Genomic DNA, 20,651 nt, shown 5'->3' with positions numbered 1-20,651 from the left:
GGTTAGCCCCAAACTCAATTCTCCAGTCTTAGCCAATTAAATCTATCCTTAATTCCAAGTGCTGAGATTATAGGCATGCAGTGAGAAACTTTGATAAATACACACCCTTGGGTGATCATCTCCCCATTCAAGGCCAGAGGCATCCTGCAGCTAATGTTAATTTTAATATTTATCTTGTATTCTTTGTGGATGTTTTCCCCTCAGATTTCTGGAATCTTTCTTACCAGCCACATAAACTGGGTGGGATGTCAAGGAAGCCGATTGGAGTTGAGGGGCTACCCATGCTCCCTCTGGAAACTGTTTCATACTTTGACGGTTCAGGCCTCCACCCATCCAGAAGCTCTGGTTGGCACAGGTAACTATTGCCTAACCGTGCTGGCACTAGTGGTCTTCTGTGTCTAGTTGGAGTGCATGACAGATGCAGCATAACCACCTACAAGGCAAACCTTGATGTGTATGAGGTGCCTGCCAGTCACTTAGCTGTTACAGGGGTAGGGGACACAGTCAGTGTAGCGGTGTGCATCTCAGAGTACAGACACCACAGCACAGCATACTGTGCATGTAAGGAGGGCAGCTTCTGAATCCTCTGCCATAGCAGCCTCATTTTAAAACTCATCTTGATTTACTCAGTAAAATAAGGCAAGTGAACCCTGTTTAGTGAGGCATATCATTTATCATTTGTTCTAGAACAATTTAGCCTCAAGTTGAACAGCTAGAGTTTCTTTGGGTCAGGAATCTTGAGTGTGTTTAACCTGGGTCCTTGGGTTCAGTATGATGAGACCCAATTCAACTTAGGATAGACTCACTTCCAGGCTTTCTCAGTGTCCACTGGCTGCTCCCCGAGGCCCTCAGGTCCCTTCTGTATCCCACTAGAGGCTCCCATCTATTTCTCTGAGGCCCACTCACATCTTGGAAGCTGGCTTAGTAGGAGGGAGCCAGCAGAAGAGCAGCGCTCGTCACTTCTGTCATCTTGGTCTCACTGGGCCCACTCTGCTCCCGTGGGAACAAAAGCCTGTAAGTTCTGAGTTTCAGAGGCAGGAGGGACTGGGCACTGCCTGTCACAAGGAGTAAAAACTACACAACCTGAGGACAGGGCCTGACAGCTGTCAGTAGTTCCACAGTAGCACAGTGGATGTGGCCAGGTGGGTACTTTCCAGTCCATCAAGCCCCTGGAGCTGTAGAGCAAGTGCCTGTCCTTTAGCTCTTGTGCCTCAGTCTGTCTGACCCACATATGTCCAGTCACGTTGATACCAAGCCATAGTGGACTCCATGAGATCCAGAGTGCCTTCCAGTAGCGTCATAAAATTCCTATAACTGTGGGTTTGTCAAACCCCTACCACTTTGCTTGCTCATGTTAGATGGGTCTGCAGCTGGGTCTGGCTGGGCTGCATGATTCTTCGATTCCTCCCGTTGCTTGTGTGGGTGTGTGGTGGTAGCTGGCCATCCACGGGAAGGCTTGGACTCACTCAATCCTACAGACTAGACTCAGCTTCCTACTAGGTGGCACCAAGATCAGGAAGAACCTGAGGGCTTTGGCAGGCTGTCATTCAGCTATATTCTGTTTGTCCAGACTCAAAGCTAGGAAAATAGACCCACTTCATTACAGAAGCACTCAAGTCACTTTGCAAAAGGGTATGTCCAGGATACTGGGAGGCTGGTCAGTCTTAATCTCACATTCCCATTGGAATCAGAAGAAAGAGGAGCACACAGCAAGGAGAAACCCCCAAAACAGTCCAGACACTGGGATCAGACCCATAGCGCTAAATGTATCAGGACTACCCTAAAACAGGCCGCCTCCAGAGGTCTCTTGTTTATGTGCCTGCGGAAAGGAAATGAGTGTTCACCCACCATGCTCCTGCCATGCCAGCTCCTCAGAATCCTGCTAATGTGTGCTCAGGGAAGAGTGCTTGAAGAAAGTTTGGGGCAGCCAGAGACAGGGGTCCTAGAACACACTTGATGCCTGCATGGCAGACATCAGGCAGACAGCTGCAGCAGTCTGTCCTCATGAGGAAAATAGTCCCCTGCCAATGGAATTGGGTCATGCGGGGAGCAGGATTAAATCTTTGAGGTTTTCTTTTCTCACAGCTGATTTAAACCCGTCTACTAAAGTGCTGCCTGCATGGTCTAACCCTCCCCCAGGTAGTGGTTTATGGTTCTTGTCCACTTTAAAGATTAGGGCTGGAGTGAGCAGTGGTTTGGTGGGCAGGAGGAGGGATTACTGTGATGTGAGGCAGATGTTTGAAGATCTAGTAGGGAGAGGAGGGCAGGCTGGTCACAAGTCTAGCAATGGTCTCATACCAGGCATTGCCCAGCTACAGTGGATGTAGTCAAAGTCAGCAGGAACAACGGTATGCTGGTTTTCATTCCTGGATACAAAGCCACTAGTGTCACTCCTCATGTCCAGGAGCTTCTTGTGGACACACCCCTGGGTCAGGGTAGATTGAGAAGTTAGACCCATGAAAGTTGCTGTGGAATGAAAGACTCCTTCCCTAGTAGGAAATGCACTTTCTGCTTAGTCACTTTGTCTGTGGGACTAGTCTCTTTCTTGCATGCTCACCTCTATTGGGATGCAGCCCATTCCTGAGTGGTTGGGTTGTTTGTCTCTGGCTGCTTGCTTCTGCCTGTGGGATGTATTGCTTTCTGAAAATGCTGTGTTCCTGTCAGGTCTGCCACTTCTATCCTGTAAGCCTCTGTTTTGCTAAGAACCATGGCCCTAGATGCTGGACTTTGTATTTTAAAATCAGCCAGGTGGTGGTGCACGCCTTTAATCCGAGCTCTGAGGAGATAGAGGCAGGTGAATCTCTGAGTTCCAGGCCAGCCTGATCTGCCCAGTGAGTTCCAGGACAGCCTGGGCTACACAAGGAAACCCTGTCTTGAAAAACAAAACAAACAAAAAGACTCACCAGTAGTTTTATAATCCTGTCATTCCAATACTCAGGAGGCTGAAGCAAAAGGACAGCCTTGAATTCAAGGCCAGCCTGAGCTCTATTGCAAGTTCTAAGTTCTAGGCCAGCCAGGATGCCATAGTACAAGCCTACTTCCAAAAATCAAAACAAACAAAAGAGTAAAACTCACCATTTGGAGATGCTCAGTCCTTTTGAAAGAGTGTAGCCCTTGCCAGCCTGCCTCCCTGTCGACCTCCAAGAGAGAGCCCTGGCAGCTGGCCAGTTGGTAACTGTTGCTGCCCATCTGCTCAGGGAAGATTGTACACAGCCATGTTTGCCCTTGGACCTAGTGGATTCTGAAACAGGATGGCTCCGGGCTCAGTGAGAGCCTCACCTCCACAAGTGTCACCTTTAGGGGTTACAAAGCAGGCAGTGCACACAGCTGGCAGATCCAAGGGAAAACACACTCTCCGGGGCTAGGTTGTTTTGTGGGTTCTGAGGTCAAGGTCAGAGACAACCAGGAAACATGGTTGAGGAATGTTAACACATTTTTTTTTTTTAAAGCTTATGAGGATCGAGGCATCTGGGTTATTGGGCTTGTTCCTCTTGGAACTAGCATTCAACCTTCAGAATGCCCATGCTATTGACATGTTCCCAGTGTGACTGCACTGTCCCTGTGCACTGGGAGAAGCCTTTACCACCACAGTTGTGCTGTGGTATCTGGGGACTCATCCCATGGCTTCTTTTGGGGCACTTGGAGCCACTCCATGCTCTTAGAATCTTTCCCTGTTTGAGCCGTTTGGCAGGCCCAGGGTTTGATGATCCTCAGGCTGTCAGCACTGATGCTATTTCCTTCTGCAGGCTTTGAAGGTGACCCCCAGGCTGTACTGCAGACCATGAGGAGATACATTCGCACATTCTTTGGGTGCAAAGAGTGTGGTGAACATTTTGAGGAAATGGCTAAGGAGTCGGTGGATTCTGTGAAAACTCCAGACCAAGCTGTTCTCTGGCTGTGGAGGAAGCACAACACGGTCAACAGCCGCCTGGCAGGTGAGAGAGAGGCCGCGTGGTCCTGGCTGTCCCAACATCTAGGCTCATAACCTTGAGCCTGGATTTGGAGAGTCCAGCCCACTTCAAGCCCCCAAGGGTGCCCTAGACATTGTGTTTGAGGACAGTGAGCTCCCTTGTGCCGCTGCTTACTCCGGGTGTCTCGTGTCAGACTGTGTCCCATTAGCTTTGGAGCCCCTGGCCCTTGTGGACACTGATGGGGCTCTTTCTTTGCCCATGCTTCCCTCCAGTACCACCCTCACAACTTTACCACAAGTAATCGTGAACTCTGAAAAAAAGAGAAAAAAAAAAACCTATAGCAATTATTATTCTTAAAATCTGTTCTCAGGGACTAGAGATTTAGTTCAATTTATAAAATTCTTACCATGTAAGCATGAGGATCTGAATTGATCTATTAAAAAAAATAATCTGGGTACAGCACCACATACCTATAATTCTGGTGCTGAGAAGGTGGGAAGGAACCCTGGATCTCACTGGCCAGTCTAGCCCAATCCAGTCTGCAGACTCCAGGTTCATTGAAAGACCTTGTTTCAGAACATAAGAGTGTCAGAGTAACTGAGGAAGATGCCCAGTGTCCTGGCCCCTTCCAGAGTGTGCACATGCACACAGACATGTACACACACATCTCAGATTGCTGAGAAAACCTCACACGTGATTTTATTTTAAGAAAAATAGAGGGCCCATGTAATCTGTTAGGGTTAAGTAATTCCCACTATTCCAAAATCAATGGCAGATTAAAATTAGGCTTAAGAGTAATTCTACTGAGAAATGAATTTAATAGAGATGAACGAAAAATGTCACTAAACTCCTGGTTTTTGTTTAATCCGCTGTATTATAAAGCATATTACAACTGAAGCACTAAAGAAAATTGGTTTTTCTTGGCACCAAGAGCAGACGGTGCCTTTCGTATGGAGGATTTGCTTTGTCTCAAGGCGCTGCCTTAGTGGCCCTTATACAGGGATTTCTCTCTAATGCCTTCCCTGTCTCCCTCCCACCAGCCGCCTGGCTCTGAGGCAGCCAGAACAAGACACCAGCTGGGCCTTGCCCAATCCAGGGGCCCTGTTGTCATTTGTCCCCCACCACAAGGACCCACATCATTAGGCCACAGCAGGAAGGGGCTGTATAGCCTGGTGTAATGTTGCTCCTAAGATTCCTCACCTGCTCACCAGTCCCACCACCAGCGTAGGGACTGGGTCTCCATCTCTTTGTCAGACCTGTGCTTTGTTTTAGAAGACTCCTGATATGTGTCTCAGAGAGTTCCTCCTCATCTCGTACTAGCTGACTCCTTTCAGGGAGTGCTGGCTGGCCTTGGCCTTGTCTCCTCAGCCTGTGTGTAGCACCTATAACACACACACATACACATACACACACACACACACACACACACACACACACACGGTCCTGCCTTTATGTAACTCTGTACACACTCTGGAGCAGAGGAGCACAGGTAATCACAGCAGAGCAGTGTGCACTTCCATCTCCGTGGAGGGATCAGCGGAACAGTAGGGACGTGGGAGGCCCCAGGCCAGACACCCTGGGAGAGCCGTGTTGCTGAGTGGGAAACTGGACCACAGCTGGGAACCATGGGAGAGCAATGCTGGATGACCTCTGATGTGTGCTGGCCTATACACGTGTGGGGATAATCTGGGACGTGGCAAGACTCAAGGGGGCTGTTTCCACTTAGGAGCCAGTTTCATATGTGCTGCAGGATGTCCTGGTTTGTCTAAACATGATTTCCCCTACTGGAGTCAAGTCTCAGGTCTTTAGGAATCTTCAGGGCCTGGGGGTCAGAGGAAGGGTCTAGAGTGTGGAGAGACGTAAGAGTAGGGAGTGTCTGGGGAGGGGGTGCTTCCAGCAGCCAGAGTGCTGGAGAGTGAGGGGTGGGTCTCAAGGGCACTTTAAGGCAGACACAGGCCGGCCATGGTGGTTCAGATCTCTATAACTTCAAGGCCAGCCTGGTCTACAGAACAAGTTCTGGGACAATCAGAGCTACACAGAGAAACCCTGTCTCAAACAAAATAGGGTACAGAAGTGAGAACTTGATGAACCCATGCAGGAAGGAAGGTCTAGGTGAGTCACAGAGGAGTGTAGTCCTTTGAGAGGCAAGTAGAGCCGAGAATGCAGTGCACTTCCTTTGTATGCATGGCTTGCCAGAAAGAAGAGGGCATCTGGATGCCCAGGAGTGGTGGAGGGTGGAGGGGGGAAAGCTGGGACAGTTGTGTGCTAGGTAGGGTGAAACATACTAGCATCCCGTGGCTAAAAGGTTTCTCTGTGGTTCTCTCTTCTCCTCCCTTGTAGGCCATTTGAGTGAGGATCCCAAGTTTCCAAAGGTTCCATGGCCCACTCCAGATCTCTGCCCAGCCTGCCATGAGGAAATTAAAGGCCTAGACAGCTGGAATGAGGGCCAGGTGCTTGTGTTCCTGAAGCAGCACTATAGCAGGGACAACCTGGTGGACACATACTCTGTGGACCAGGGCAGTCCTGGTGAGCGGAAAGCCCAGAGCAGAGAGCAAGAAGACAGCAGAGGACTTAACCCCTCAGGGAGGTCCTGGGGACACCAGGACACTGAGAGTCTCCGTCCACCCCATATTCTGGGCCCCAGAACTGACCTTTCCAAGAGCTTGCACCACAGGCTGGACCTAAGACTCCAGAGCCCCCAGGGGCCCCAGGCACTTAAGGAGGCCAAGGCAGTTGTGCCCTTCCTTGGGGTTGGCTTCTCCAGTCTGGACATGAGCCTCTGTGTGGTGCTTTACGTGGCGTCCTCCTTGTTCCTCATGATCATGTACTTCTTCTTCAGAGTAAGGTCCAAGCGGTGGAAAGTTCGGCTCTACCACCCAGCTGTGTAGAGCACCTGGGCCAGTCATGGTGACACAGAGGAAGCCTTTGAACTACCCACACACCTGCAGCTTTAATGTTGGGATCAGGGATTTTGCAAATGTGCCCAGCATAGTGTCTGGAGGAGCATGTTTTGTTGTTTTTCTCACGGGAATGTTTTTTTGCCTTGTGGTACCTTGTCCTCCCCTTCCCAGCCTCCAGACTAGTGTGTATTTGGCCCTGTAGGGTAGAAGGAGGCACGTTCAACCCATAGCCACGCAGCCCTCCGTGTCGCTGCTCCTTCCCTGAGCTCACATTTCCATTCGCTGCCTCCCCACCTCCCCCTCTCTGGGGCAGTATCCAGAGATGGGCAGCCAGAGCCAGAGGCCTCTACAGGTATCACATACCTGTCCCAGCTGTGGGCTGTGCTCCTGCAGAGCCGGATGTGCTCTCCTGGGAGCTTAGGGTGCTCTGAAGTTGAACAGGGAAGTCTGGTCACCTTGTGGGGTGTAGGGCCTAGAGGCTACTAAGTTATGTTGTAGCTTCCCTGCATCTTAAATAACCGGATCAAGCTGTAGTGCAGACTTGGTCCCTGTGGGGCAGTGCAGTCTCCGGGAAGCCTCTAGAGCCCCTGTCATGACCTTCATATACACTGCAGAAGACACTGGTGGGGGCATGGGATGCTACCCCCTGCATACTAGGCCTCCTGGCCTTGAGGATAACTTAAAAACAACATTGATTTAAATTAAATACATTACTAGTAAAATCCCATTGGTAAACTTGTGCCTAAATACTTTTTAAAAAATGGACTAAGTCTACATTTCTGGAAACATTCCTACTGAGACCCTTCATAGCTCAGGAGCTTCTTTTTATTTGGATAAAGCAAGCTAGTCGTCTGTGAGTGAGTGTGCGCGTGCGTGCGTGCGTGCGTGGGTGCGTGTGTATGTGTGTGCACGCGCGCACATGTGCACGTGTCTACTCACATGAGTATGACTAGGTTAAATATACATTCCACTTTGCATATTCTATGTTTTATATTTGCATCCTTCCCAATGACAATTGATCACATAGGTACCACTTAAGACCCTGTACTATCAATGTCCCTGCTGCCACTTAAGAAAATGGACAGCTGTCTCCTTGGGCTTTTGTTAACTCTCCTTTCATCACTTAGGAGGATCAGTTAGTTCTGAGAGGCAGGCCTTCCTGGCTGGAGCAGATGGCTAGACTCAGCTACTTGAACCTCCTGCTTCACTTCCTAGTGGCAGGAAGTTTCTTCTTTGAAACCTGGAGCCCTGTGCTTAAAAACAAACAAAAATTAGTTCATCCTTAGAAACACTTAAAGATGAACACCACTGTCTGTCAGCTGAGAAGTGGACCTACTAAAGGACAGCCCCAGTGAAATGCTTGAGCTCACAGTTGAACCACTGGGGGACGTTGTTGAAGGGGGCTTCCCCAACTGTGGCCCTGGCGTGGCTGGTGTTTGCAGAAGCCCACTCTGGGCAGATCCTACTTTCAGCTGCTCTTGTACAGTCCCAGGTAATCCCTTAGGGGACAAGCATACCATGGATATCTCTCTTTGAACCGTTCATTCTGCAGCGAAAAGGCTTGCATTCCTCCAGGTCCCTGCTCAGTGCAGGGACCCACCTTTGGGCCAAGTGTAAAGTCTGTCCTAAAGTCTGAAGTTTTATAAGAGGTATTATGATTAATGTCTAGAATAGTTCAGTAATTTAAATGTTTATTTATTTTTTAATGCAAAGATTTTGAGTAAAAAGCTAATTGGCATGAAAATGTCAATGAAATTTCTTAACTTAAAAAAGGGGTACATTTTGTATTTAAGTAAACTCTAATGTGCACATTGTAAGAATAAAGAAATTTGACATTTAATAAAGTTGTTACAGTTTTTTGAAGTGTGAGCAGCTTTATGTAAAGCTAGATTCAGGAAATTCTCTAAACCCCTCTCTTCTTTCTAGTTTGCAGACCCAACTCTGAAGTTCTAGGGTTTTTTGTATAAGCAAACTAGAGGCTCGGGAGGTCAGGCAGAAAGTGAAGAGTGAGAACTGACTAAGCTGAGAGCTGCAGCACTCTGTGCCTTTGTTAGCAGAGCACAGGGAGTGCAGGTGCATCCTCACATAGTCTCTGAACCACACAGCCTGGGAGGACCAGCCAGCCAACCTAGAAGCTGCTGAGCATCACCAAATGCCCCTCCCATCTGTTCCTAGCCTGGGGCAGATTGCCCTGCAGGCACCTGAGAACTGCTCAGGACCCCTCAGGTTTAGCTGGTGGGTTTACACACAGGACTCTTTTTCCAGAAGTGGGGCTTGGAGAGGAGGGCCTAAAATCTGCCCGTAGAGTACTGACTGCAGGTGGTTGAGTTCTTGGAGGCCACCAGCAGCAGTTGGAGGCTTCTGACCTGTGCCTGCAAGCAGGCCTTTGGACCTTGGACCGAGAATCTATTCTACCGGGAGAGGGCAGTCCCAGACTAACAGCCCAGAGGCTCCCAAACCCGTGTACTACGAAGGCCCAGAGACCAGGACAGAACAAGTCGGAGCCACTATGCAACTCTGTGATACGTAAAGGAAGGTCCTGAGAAAGTGCTACCACACATTATAGACTAGTCAAACCCAGCCCTGGAGTGACGCCAGGCTGACTCCGCCTGCCCAGGCCTGAAAGGGGTGAAGGGCGGGGACAGAGGAGGGGCGGGGCAGGCTGGTGAAGGTCCCCAGCACGATAGTGCCTTCTTCAGCACCGCGGACAGCGCCAGGCTAATACGTGGGCCAAGAACTGAAGGCGGTCCAGCACTCCAGGGAACACCCCGCACGAACCACTGGATTAGTGACTGCCATGCTGCTGGAAGCGGAACTCGATTGCCACCGAGAGCGGCCCGGTGCCCCTGGAGCTGCTGCCCTCTGTACCTTCAGCAGGACTCCAGGTAAGAGCCATTGCAACCCAGAGGCCTCCATGCCAGACAGGGAGAGAAGAGACAGAATGCGGAGGGGTGACCAGGAGGGAGTAGCATAGGAGTGGCTGCGGAGAAAAAAGTACAAGGTGATAGCAGGCAGGGAGGACAGGAAGGCTACAGGGTCAACAGTGACCAGAAAGGCCTGGGGCTGGCCTGAGATGTTGTTGAGGAGCATAAAGGACCCTAGAGATTGAGTACCCCACACCTTCCAGAAGAACTGCTTTGGCTTGCAGCAAGGATCCCCAGGCCAACTCTCCCGCTTGAACTCTGATCCCCAAGGGCCATTTCATCGCCATGGACGTTGGAAAATAATGGAAGCATTGTTGGCGGCAAGCCAGATACCCAGCAGTGTGGAGCCGCCCCTTCCCTAGTCTAGCCACACATGGTCCCCACCCCACTGCCTCTGCAGCAGCTGACATTCAATGGCTCACATCCCAGCTCACCCAGCACCCATTTCACTCCAAGCTGGTGTTCCTGACCTTCTCGGAATAACAAGTAGAGAGCAACGTGAAGGGATGGCTGCAAGCACAGGGCTCTTTCTGGGGCAGCAGGTGTGCTAGGACCACATGGGAATCCTGCGTTCTTTCATTCATCCTTCCCGTTCTGGGCTCTGATCAGTCACTCACAGTCCTAGGGACAGAGGCAGAGCAGGGCAAGTAGAGGAACCAAGAGGGTAGCAGCAACTTGCTGATTCCACAAACACTTCTAGGGTGTTCCTGATAGTTACCAGATCGCTACACCCTGCTTGATTCTAGTTCCTACTGGTGCCTGCACAGGCCTGGCTCTGTCTCCTGGCTGGGTACTAGGAGCCCTCAGTGAGGGCACATGCAAGGATAGAATAGATTCTTGTGGGCTCACCTGTTCGGATGGGGATGAGATGTGGAAATCCAGGTGCAGGGATTGTTCTAAGGAGTTGGGGTGTGGAAGTGAGGATAGATCTCAGGGCTTCCGCAGCTCAACCCTTTTCTGACCTAGAGTCTTGGTGTTCCTGCAGACACCAGACCTAAGCTCCTAAGAATCGTTCCTTCTTCCTGCACTGGCTCCAGGAGGCAGTTCCAGTGGTGGGGTCTCGAAGTGTCAGAGTTGGGGGGCCTTCAAATCGAGCTCCTTGCAGCTCTACTGTGGCTTCTTTGCCGCCACGTTTCCTCGTTTCCTCGGTGGCTATCTGTTGCCCTTCTGCTGACCAGGTGTGGTCCCAATGCTATCCAGCTCCGGTTCAGAGGCTAAACGTGAGCAAAGAGAATGCAGTCCCCTCCCTGCCACTTCCCTCAGGACCTCAGCCTTCCGGGAGCCTTAGCGAACTTGCTTGGGGCAGGGGTGAGCATCTGTGGGAAGCCTTGAGTGGTTACCGCGCTGTCTCCGTCCTCGGGAAGTGCAAGCCGGACGGCTTCTAGGCACCTCGGTTCCGGCTGAAAAGCGGACAGAGCCTCCAGTGGCCTCCAGTGGCCTCCAGTGGCCTCGGGAGCGACTCTGCGACCCCCGGCCGAGCCCCGCCCCGCGGCCCCGCCCCCCGCCGCTCCGCCCTCCGCGGGCCGAAGGCTTGGCGCCCAGAGTCCTCCCGTGGGCACAGCGCCCAGCAGCGACACGAGTCGCTCCGACGCCAGCTCGGAGTCTCTGCAGCGGTGGCCTCGCCGGACCCAGGGGAAGTTCAGGGTAGGAGGGCGGCAGCACCAGGCACCCGGCCCCATGGAAGCCCGCGGGGAGCTGGACCCGTCCCGGGAATCCCCGGGCGGAGACCTGCTGCTGGCGTTGTTGGCACGAAGGGCTGACCTGCGCCGAGGTGGGTGCCCGACGGGGAAGCTGCACTGAACAGGCCCAGATATCCTCGGGTTTTTTTCTGGCCCTTGCGCGGAGGCCAGCAGAAGCCAGGGTATCTGGACAAGGGTGTGTCTGAGGGGCTCTGGCATGGCTAAGCAAAGGCGCCTCAACCTTCAAAGTGTGTGGCCCCCTGGTGCTGTGTTGTCCTGGCATTGGGAGCCCTTGGTGATTCAGGAACAGATTAGGGGACCCTTTGCAGCTCTGAGCTGACTAAGGCCCCTGAGCTGGATGGAGAATGTGAAGATGTTTCAAGACACAGGAACCAGGGAGCAGGAATGTCTCCTTAGGAATTGTCTCCACTCAGTCCCTTCCTCGTTTTCAGAGGGATTAGGGCCCGGTCATGATGAATCACACATCTCCCCCCCTCAGTTGTATCTTAGTGGCTGCACCAGCAGTTTACCGCTATGCTGGTGGTCAAGACTCGATGACAGGGAAAAAGTGGGACTTCTCCGGGTCCCCAGTTTCTTGGTGGTACCAGTCTTTTTGCAGGGCTTTGGTTCTGGGGAATAAGAGCGCTCTCCGCGTTTTCAGGCTGAGAGCGTAACTCGATGGGGAAAGAGGCAGTTAGGCTGACAGAAGGTCGGTCAAAGCAAGCGAAGCAAGCGGGGAAAGGGTTCTATGCAGACTGGAGGGTTGGATATGACCTACTTGCTTATTTATCTATTTTCCGATGGTTTATGGGAATGGGTTATCTACAGGGTCTGGGAGGAAGAGGTGGAGGGGAGGATGAGAAAAGGAGGGAGAAAGGCTTGGTAAGCTAGGCTCCAGAGCTCTGTGAGGCTTGCTAAGGCGCTGGTGGTTCCCGAGGCTCCACTGGGCCCTCCAACTCTGTAGGAAACTGTACTGAGACTGGAGTTCATCATGCAACGTAAGCAAGAAGAAGTCGAGGGTGGCTTCGCTGGGAGACTTGACGGTGGCGATGGCCTTTGTAGGAAGCGGGGTGGGGTGGGGTGGGGGCCGCTGTTGGCTCTTTGGCCGAGGCGCTGTCCGTGTCTGGGTGCTGAATCTGCAGTGTATAGCCTGTCCAGCCACCCCACTCTCTTCTGGGTATCTTTGCGGTCTTACAACGTCTCTGGTGGTGCTCTGGTACAGCTTACAGTCCATCTCCACGTCCACACTTGGAGATGTGGTTTTGCTCAGTGCGGGACAGCATCCATCTCAGGCTTGTGGCCAGTGCTGGAGGGAGGTGGGGAAGTCCTTTTCTAAGTCCTCCCACCAGTGGAGGCCAGCCTGGAGCTAACCGTCTGTAGCTAGAGATGTAGACACTGGTGTGGGTGTGACATGAGTGGATCCTGGGTCCTGCACATGGTTCTCCTTTTTCTAGAAACCTTTCCTAAATTACCAGGAACTCCTTATCCCGTGAACATAAAGAAGATCCCCTAAATGCTTCCCTGGCTCTTGAAAGGCATCTTTAGATTTTCCCCATCCAGTTTCCCCGAGGCCTGCAGTTTCTGGGAGATGAGAACTTAGGTGTTAGAAGAACTGGTGGTGTAGAGAGTTGAAGTCACCCACTGTGCACTGCAGCTCACACCTGAACAGCAGAGCTTTCGTATACACCACATATACATACATACATCTGAAAGCATATGTGTGTGTTAAAAAATCATAGCCAGTGCACTCATAAATACCTGCTGCCATTCAGGGAGGCCAGCATCTATTTATCCATACTTTGATGTGGCAGGCAAGGGCCAGCGCTGGACATCCTCACTTTGCTGGAACTCTGCAGAGTGAAGCTAAGATGCTTTGTTGATCAAAATCCCAAAGGCGATGAAGTTCCATGTGTGGGCTTTTGCCCTTGCTAGTAAGAACATCTTTTCTTTTCTTTTCTTTTCTTTTCTTTTCTTTTCTTTTCTTTTCTTACCTGGCTTTCCAGATCACTCCAAGGGTGAGGTTTTCCTTTGAGATGGACATGACCTGTCTGGCACTGGAAACACTTTGTAGAGCAGTTATTCAGCTTACAGGGCAGCCTGGTCACTTTCCTGCTGCAGGCACATTTCTAGACCTATTTCACTTTCCCTTGGCTGCATTGAGACTGAGAGATGCTGCAGGATACAGTACCTGAGCGCTACTCTCTCCGGGGAGCCTGGTGGCCCCCAAAGCTGACAGAAGATGGTGTCAGAAAAACAGATCCTAGCACAGCCCTAAGGCCTGAAGGCTGACTCCAGCTGACGAAGGGGCCATTGCACATCGTTTGTGGTCCCAACGACCTGGCTTATTCTTGTATCCACAGAGATCCCGATGTGCGCGGGCTGTGACCAGCACATCTTGGACCGTTTCATCCTTAAGGCTCTGGACCGACATTGGCACAGCAAGTGTCTCAAGTGCAGTGACTGCCACGTACCTCTGGCTGAGCGCTGCTTTAGTCGCGGGGAGAGCGTCTACTGCAAAGACGACTTCTTTAAGTAAGCTGGCTGTCGAATTGCTTTCACAGCGCAGGGAAGAGTAGAACGGGGCAGGGCTGGCAGAAAACAGGCTGGTAGTGAGCGCCATACCTAGGCCCTTATCCAAATAGGGTACCCTGGAGTCTGGCCAAGCTCAGGATGGGGTTTCCCGTGACCTTTTTAAAAATAAAATGTTATTTTATGTGTATATGTGAGTGGCTACATATTCATACTATGCACCACACGCTTGCCTGGTGCCCTCAGAAGATTGAAGGGGCATCGGATCCCCTGCAACTGGAATTACAGACGATTGTGAGCTGCCTTGTGGGTGCTAGGAACGGAGCTCAGACCCTCTGGAAGAACAGTGTTCTTAACCACCCAGCTCAGCCGAATCTTCAGCCCAAGCATTACTTTTTAGAGTAGTTTATTTTACAAACCATAAAAGCAGTCGTTAGATTAAAAAAAAGATTAATCCAAATTCGTAGAATTGTATGAGAATTACTCTCCCTCTTAAAATATGTTTTTGTCTCTTAACTATCTGGGACGAGGGAAGCTCAGGCTTCCCGGAGCTGAGGGAACCGAGCCAGGTAAGGTCGCGGCCCTCTAGACCCATCTTTCTCAACAGCAAGAAGCAGGTTCTGCTACCCAAGGTACTATGGCTCTGCCCCAAGAGGCAGGGCAGGGCTGCCGGAGTCTTCCTGACCGCGTCTAAGGCTCTGGGAGCTGTCTGCGTTGAGACCCGCTCCAGGCGAAGGAGCCCCTCGGCTGAGCCGCACCCTGTGCATCCTGCAGGCGCTTCGGGACCAAGTGCGCCGCATGCCAGCTGGGCATCCCGCCCACGCAGGTGGTGCGCCGCGCCCAGGACTTCGTGTACCACCTGCATTGCTTCGCCTGCGTGGTTTGCAAGCGGCAGCTGGCCACGGGGGACGAATTCTACCTCATGGAAGACAGCCGGCTGGTGTGCAAGGCGGACTACGAAACAGCCAAGCAGCGAGGTCAGTGGGCGGAGATGGCCCTCCCGGGTGATGAGGGAAACGCTCAGTCCTGGAGGCTGGGGACGGGAATTGGTTTGGTGCTGGGAGGTGGGGCGACCTGAAGCCCCAGGCACTGAGCAGACTGCTCCGGGAGCCTGCAGTAGCGGTCACATCGGCGGAAACAGGAGGTTGGCCGCTTTGAGAGAATTAGCAGCCCAACATCCTTGACCATGAAGACCTGATTCACACAAACTCTTAGAATTTGGGGGTCGAGGACTGTGTCTGGCAGCGATGCGCACCGCTGCGGGTTCCTAATACAGAGCCCGTCTGCCGGCGCTCCGCGTTCCGGGAAGCGAGCCGGGCCACCGGCGGCCTTTGCTTGGGAGCCAGGGCCCATGGGCATCCGGAGATCGACGCGGGGCTCTTGGGGTGAAGCGCGGGGCGCAGGCTGGCGCAGCCGGAGCGGGCGGGCCGGCCTCACCGTTTGTCCCGCGCAGAAGCCGAGGCCACAGCCAAGCGGCCGCGCACCACCATTACCGCCAAGCAGCTGGAGACGCTGAAGAGCGCCTACAACACTTCGCCCAAGCCGGCGCGCCACGTGCGCGAGCAGCTCTCCTCCGAGACCGGTCTGGACATGCGCGTGGTGCAGGTCAGCGATCGGCCGGGTCCCCCCCCCACCCCCCGCCCTCGGCCCCAGAAGGGCCACGCGCTCCGCGGGAAGCCGGGCGGCCACTCACCATCCCTACCCCCCCAGGTATGGTTCCAGAACCGCCGGGCCAAGGAAAAGAGACTGAAGAAAGACGCAGGCCGGCAGCGCTGGGGACAGTATTTCCGAAACATGAAGCGCTCCCGCGGCAGCTCCAAGTCAGACAAGGACAGCATCCAGGAGGGACAGGACAGCGACGCCGAAGTCTCCTTCACCGGTAAGTTGGCCGCGTTAACTCGGGCTGGCCTCCGGGCTGACTCCTCTGGCTGCCTCTCTGGGGAGGATTCATGGTGGCCCTCAGGCTCCCTGTTCCCGAGGCTACCGGCTGCAACTCTGGAATTATACATACAATATAAAGCTTCCTGGAGGCAGAGAAGACACTTCCTTCCTCCTCTGAGGGACCCAACTCTTATTTTCTACACCAGGAACGCTGCTCACATCCCCTAATACCCACTTCTGTTTGGGGTGTGTTGTGACCTCGGTTACTAACACAGTCTCTGGGCCCTTCCGTTATCTCATCTATGAACTGAGTCCCTCCCAGCGTCGCCCCACCCTGGGCTCTGGCTGCGGTAGCAAGCCTCTCTGAGAGGAGATCAAAGCCTTCCTTGGAGGGTGCAGCTGAAGGGGCCCTGGGTAGAGGAGTGAAAGGGGTGGGGGCAGAAAGCCAGCCTAAGTTCTGAGAGTGCTGAAGAGACTGTCGCTAACCCATTCGTTCTTGTGTAAGACAGTCTCCTCTATTCGGTTGGGACCTGTAGTGTCCTGATAGAGGGGTGAGCTTCTCAGACGGGCTCTCTTTTCTATTGCAGATGAGCCATCCATGGCCGACATGGGGCCTGCTAGCGGCCTGTACAGCAGCCTGGGAGAGCCTGCCCCTGCATTGGGCCGGCCTGTAGGAGGCCTGGGCAGCTTTTCACTGGAGCACGGAGGCTTGGCAGGTCCGGAGCAGTACCGAGAGCTGCGCCCAGGCAGTCCCTATGGCATCCCCCCATCTCCTGCAGCCCCCCAGAGCCTTCCTGGCCCTCAACCTCTCCTCTCCAGCCTGGTATACCCAGACACCAACTTGGGCCTTGTCCCTTCAGGGCCCCCAGGTGGGCCCCCAACCATGAGGGTGCTGGCTGGAAATGGACCCAGCTCTGACCTGTCCACAGAGAGCAGTGGTGGCTACCCAGACTTTCCTGCTAGCCCTGCCTCCTGGCTGGATGAAGTAGACCATGCTCAATTCTGACCGAGGGCCCCTCACCCCCCGCAGTTTCCCTGGCTCTAACTCAGAGGTCTTGGTGCTGCCTCTGGGTGGGCAGCTGGCCCTACTCCATGCTGTCCATTCCAAGGACCTCTGAGGGAAGGACAGGGTTCCCAAGTGGGAGAATAGGGACGGTTCCAGTTCTAGACTCCCTGGAGCTGAGGGGCTCCATAGGCTTTCCTTGGACACAAGGGTGGCCTGCCTGGTGGCTGTCCACAAGCCAGTGATTCTTGACTATTTCTTGTAAGCATTTCTCTTCCTTTATTGGCCAGTTAACCCTTGCTGCTATTTCCGACAAGGCAGGAGACCAGGCCCTTCCCAATGTCCTGGCATAAAACAATAGTAACAACCTGCTTCATCACTTCTGATGGGGCTTGGTAGGAGACTGTGCTTGTGCCACTGACAAAACCTGGGAGCAGACCTCTCCTCCCCACTGCTGCCAGCTCTCCCTCCCTGGAGTCTCCAGACATTTCTGCTCTGGAATGCAATGTGTTGGGGGAGTGGAGCTTTCCAGAGCCCCGTCTCCAAGGTGTAGTCTCTAACTGTGAGAACAATTCCCCTTCTGAGGCACAGCCTCCCTCAGGTGCAGAGCAGAATTGTGCACCACAGACAGACACTGTTGCCAAACAGACTGTGGTCTGTGCAGGGGGTGAGGTGGCTCTGCCAGCCCAGACCAGGAGGTCTCCCCCACTAGAGGAGGCTGGGCTGGGGGTCCTCCCAATCCAATCTGTCTCAGACACAAAGCTTGGCCTTGTGTAGGTTAAAATCATTCCTGTAAACCAGGATCTTGGCTACCTGTTGGTTCTGTAAACATCCTGTGACTTTTATTTATTCCCTGGTGATCCGCTCTTTCCAAGACTTCAATAAATTTGTCAGTTTCAGTGCTAGAAGGCCTATGTTTTTAGTGAGCCTGGAGGGTACAGCTGAGATTGTTGCTGGGGTAGAGGGTGTCCTCTCAGATTGTAGTGGTGCTGGAGCAGCTAAAATAGGTCCCTGGTATCAATTTGGCATATTCTCTCTCTCTCTCTCTCTCTCTCTCTCTCTCTCTCTCTCTCTCTCTCTCTCTCTCTCTTCAAACCACTGAGCCCTGGAAACAGGCATGGGGTTGACTGTCCATTCACAGGGGAGAGGGGACTAGGGTCTCTACCATCTCCCAGGCTGAGGTCTGGGATGTCCAAGGTGTCCAAACACAGCAGGGAGTGCCATGAGAAGGCTCCAGAATGATTCACGCTTTCTATAGTTTGGATTCCAGTTCGTCTTAATTGCCCTGCTAACTTGCTGTGTAACCTAGAGCCAGTGACTTGACTTCTGTGAACCCTAAACAGAAATGACTGAGCCCTTGAAAGAGATACCTAAAGGTCAAGGCAGGGCCACCAGCTTGTCAGCCTGTGTTCAGTAGAGACCAGGGGAAGCAACATGGTGGGAACACACTCAGCCCTCTGCAGGGCTGCAGGGCTGACCTCGCCTGAGGGCTTTAGAATGGGAGTCTGGACAGGGTACTGGAGGAGAAAGAGGGGGAGGAGAGGAGGAGGAGGATAGATTGATTGCTAGTATTGGGGATGAACAAGTGGCTTTCACTAGGACAGAAAACAGTTAGTGTGGCCAAGAGGAGCTGCTTAAAACTGTGGGTCTGCTCTTCCACTCCTGATGCTCTCCTACTCCATGGAACCTTAGCCTCTTGAATGGACATCAGCTGAATGAACAGATGCCGTCGTCTTCACTGAATGTTTTCAGGCATCCTGTGAATATCTCCAGCACCCACCCTTCTCACTAAGGAGACAGCAGGCCTAAGGAAAGGAGGGAGGGGGAGAGAGGCAGGGGAGCCGTCTGATAGAATTGGCCCCAAAAGAACATCGAGGAAGTTTACAGGACTAGCCTTCTGTCATTCATAGTGCATTCACAGACTATAGTGAACCAGGCCTGGGAACTTTCATTACTGGGTTCCTAAACTCTTGACAAACCTGTCTCCAGACCCTTCGCACACTGATCCACCGGCTGCGGCTGTTGCCCACTGAGAGACTGAGGTCCAGAGTAGGAAGGGTTTATCTCAGTGGGCCACCTGCTGTGGTAAAGGAGTCCTGCCCAGCTCCACTCCCCAGACCTACAGCTCTAACCTGAACTGCTTGGGACTTGGGAGTCACCATGCCACACAGTAAAACAGGTGAGAAAGAGCCCTGCCTCATTCCCTGCCCGCAAGCAGGGTTTCTCTGTGTAGTCCTGGCTGTCCGGGAACTCACAGAGTGCTGGGATTAAAGGTGTGCACCACCACTGACTGACCTGAAGGGGTTTTAAGGACGTGTAGGTGTACTAGGAGGGAGACAAGGGGGTGTGCACACTCCAGAGATCTACTAGGCATGGGCAGAGGACAGTGCTGCGCAAGGGGCCTGAGGACTGAGGTGGAAGAGATGAATTTGAATTTTCTTTTAGGGAGCCGGGCACTGAAGAGACGGCAGTTCAAGCCCCGCCCATGAGGCCAGCCTATAGCCCCTCACCCCAGGCCACTTGGGACCTTTTAGGCGTTGACAGGTTAATGAAGTGCTAAACGTCCCCTCGGGCCCTCCTCGGGTCTGCTGAGCCTTGCTGGCTCCCTCCAGCTGGCCTTGTCGATAACTTTAGCACCGAAGTAGCGGGAAATGGGGTGGCGCTGCGGGCAAACGGCTGAGGTACCGCTCGCCTATGCAGATCCCGAGTGTGCTCATTTGACTGTTCTTGCTTGCCTCAGTTTCCCTATCTGAACAACCCTAATAGGAGTGCTATCTAATTATCCTTCCCAGGGCCTGGAGGCTCAGCGCCACAGGGATCAGAAAGGCCTGTCCTCCTCCCCATTCTGCTCAAACTCAAGCTGCAGGAATCTAAATGCAGACACTGGCCTCACAACCAAGCCCCTACTCACCCCGGCGGCGGGTGTCCAGAGAGGTTCCAGAGGTACAAAGAGGACTTGGGCTACCAGCGGGCTTCAGGCCCTTTTGGGGAGAGGTGGAGCCCTGCCCCAGGATTGCAGGTAGCATAGATCTGTAGGAATTTACAGTGGGTGGTGCATGAGTGAGGTATGCATCTGAAACTCAGGATCCTTGCCTCAGCTCCCTAGGGCCTGTCCTCCAGGAGCCTCAGACTCCAGGAGGCTTAAAGTACAGGGGGGTGGTGCATGCTACAGACAAGGACTAGCCCTAGGTAACCTAGAGAAGAGTGTGCAGGACTCTGAATCCCTGCCTGTGTTTTGATTGTATCTCTTGATTGATCGCATAGACGCCCCTTCCCAAGGATGGCGTGGGTCAGCCCTGTGCCCATCTGCTCATCAGCTAGCCAGCAGGAGAGTCCTGTGGGCTTTGGGTGGGAAGCGCAGAGGAATGGGGGTGGGGTTGGTAGGCTGAGATCACTCACTTGGGCTTGTTAACCTTTGAGTCTAGCAACTGCATTGTATTTTTAAAGGGAAACCCCAGAAATTTTTAAAGGGGGAGCAATTTTACCTAGGGGTTTGGTGCACTGCTTGTAATCCTAGCACTTATGAGGTTTAGGCATAAGGATCAGGAGTTCAAACCCAGCTCCATTTAAAAATAGCATGCGCTACATAGTGCCCTGCCTAAAAGGGGTGGGGGCAGTTAATTTCAGCCAACAAACTCATTAAAAAACAAAGCTTTTCTGTCTTATATGCAAAATTCGTACTTAGGACCCCTTCAATCTAGGACACCTGGGGACATACTCCTCTCGTCTCCCCCTCCCTACCATCTGCCACTGGATCACCCCAGGCTGCTCAAGAGTGCTGTAGCTGGAAGAGTCTGGTTCCAGGGCAGGTCCTGTGGAGTAGC

The 20,651-nt window shown here is 52.8% G+C and overlaps 2 protein-coding genes across 3 annotated transcripts in view; both read left to right on the top strand.

Moving 5' to 3' along the window:
- Positions 1–8,674, top strand: part of Qsox2 (quiescin sulfhydryl oxidase 2) — a 28,188-nt gene extending 19,514 nt beyond the window's left edge. Inside the window, exons 10-12 of the mRNA XM_034506913.2 lie at positions 205–355; positions 3,747–3,935; positions 6,252–8,674. Coding sequence (XP_034362804.1) covers positions 205–355; positions 3,747–3,935; positions 6,252–6,799 — 888 coding nt within the window. The 3' untranslated portion in view covers positions 6,800–8,674. The remainder of the gene's footprint in view (positions 1–204; positions 356–3,746; positions 3,936–6,251) is intronic.
- Positions 8,675–9,486: 812 nt separating this feature from the next.
- On the top strand, positions 9,487–17,721 carry Lhx3 (LIM homeobox 3). Of its 2 annotated transcripts, none has more exons than XM_034506168.2 (6): positions 9,487–9,696; positions 13,775–13,946; positions 14,718–14,920; positions 15,397–15,548; positions 15,654–15,822; positions 16,412–17,721. In XM_034506168.2, the coding sequence occupies exons 1-6, from the start codon at positions 9,609–9,611 to the stop codon at positions 16,828–16,830; spliced, it is 1,203 nt and encodes a 400-aa protein (XP_034362059.1). In that variant the 5' UTR covers positions 9,487–9,608; the 3' UTR covers positions 16,831–17,721. The 2 variants fall into 2 exon arrangements, with proteins under 2 accessions (XP_034362059.1, XP_034362058.1); XM_034506167.2 differs by lacking the exon at positions 9,487–9,696 and adding an exon at positions 11,305–11,506.
- The last annotated feature ends 2,930 nt before the right edge of the window (positions 17,722–20,651 follow it).

This window comes from Arvicanthis niloticus, chromosome 6 (genome assembly GCF_011762505.2).
Source record: "Arvicanthis niloticus isolate mArvNil1 chromosome 6, mArvNil1.pat.X, whole genome shotgun sequence".
Classification (NCBI taxonomy): Eukaryota; Metazoa; Chordata; class Mammalia; order Rodentia; family Muridae; genus Arvicanthis; species Arvicanthis niloticus.
This window is presented reverse-complemented; position numbering and strand designations above follow the sequence as displayed.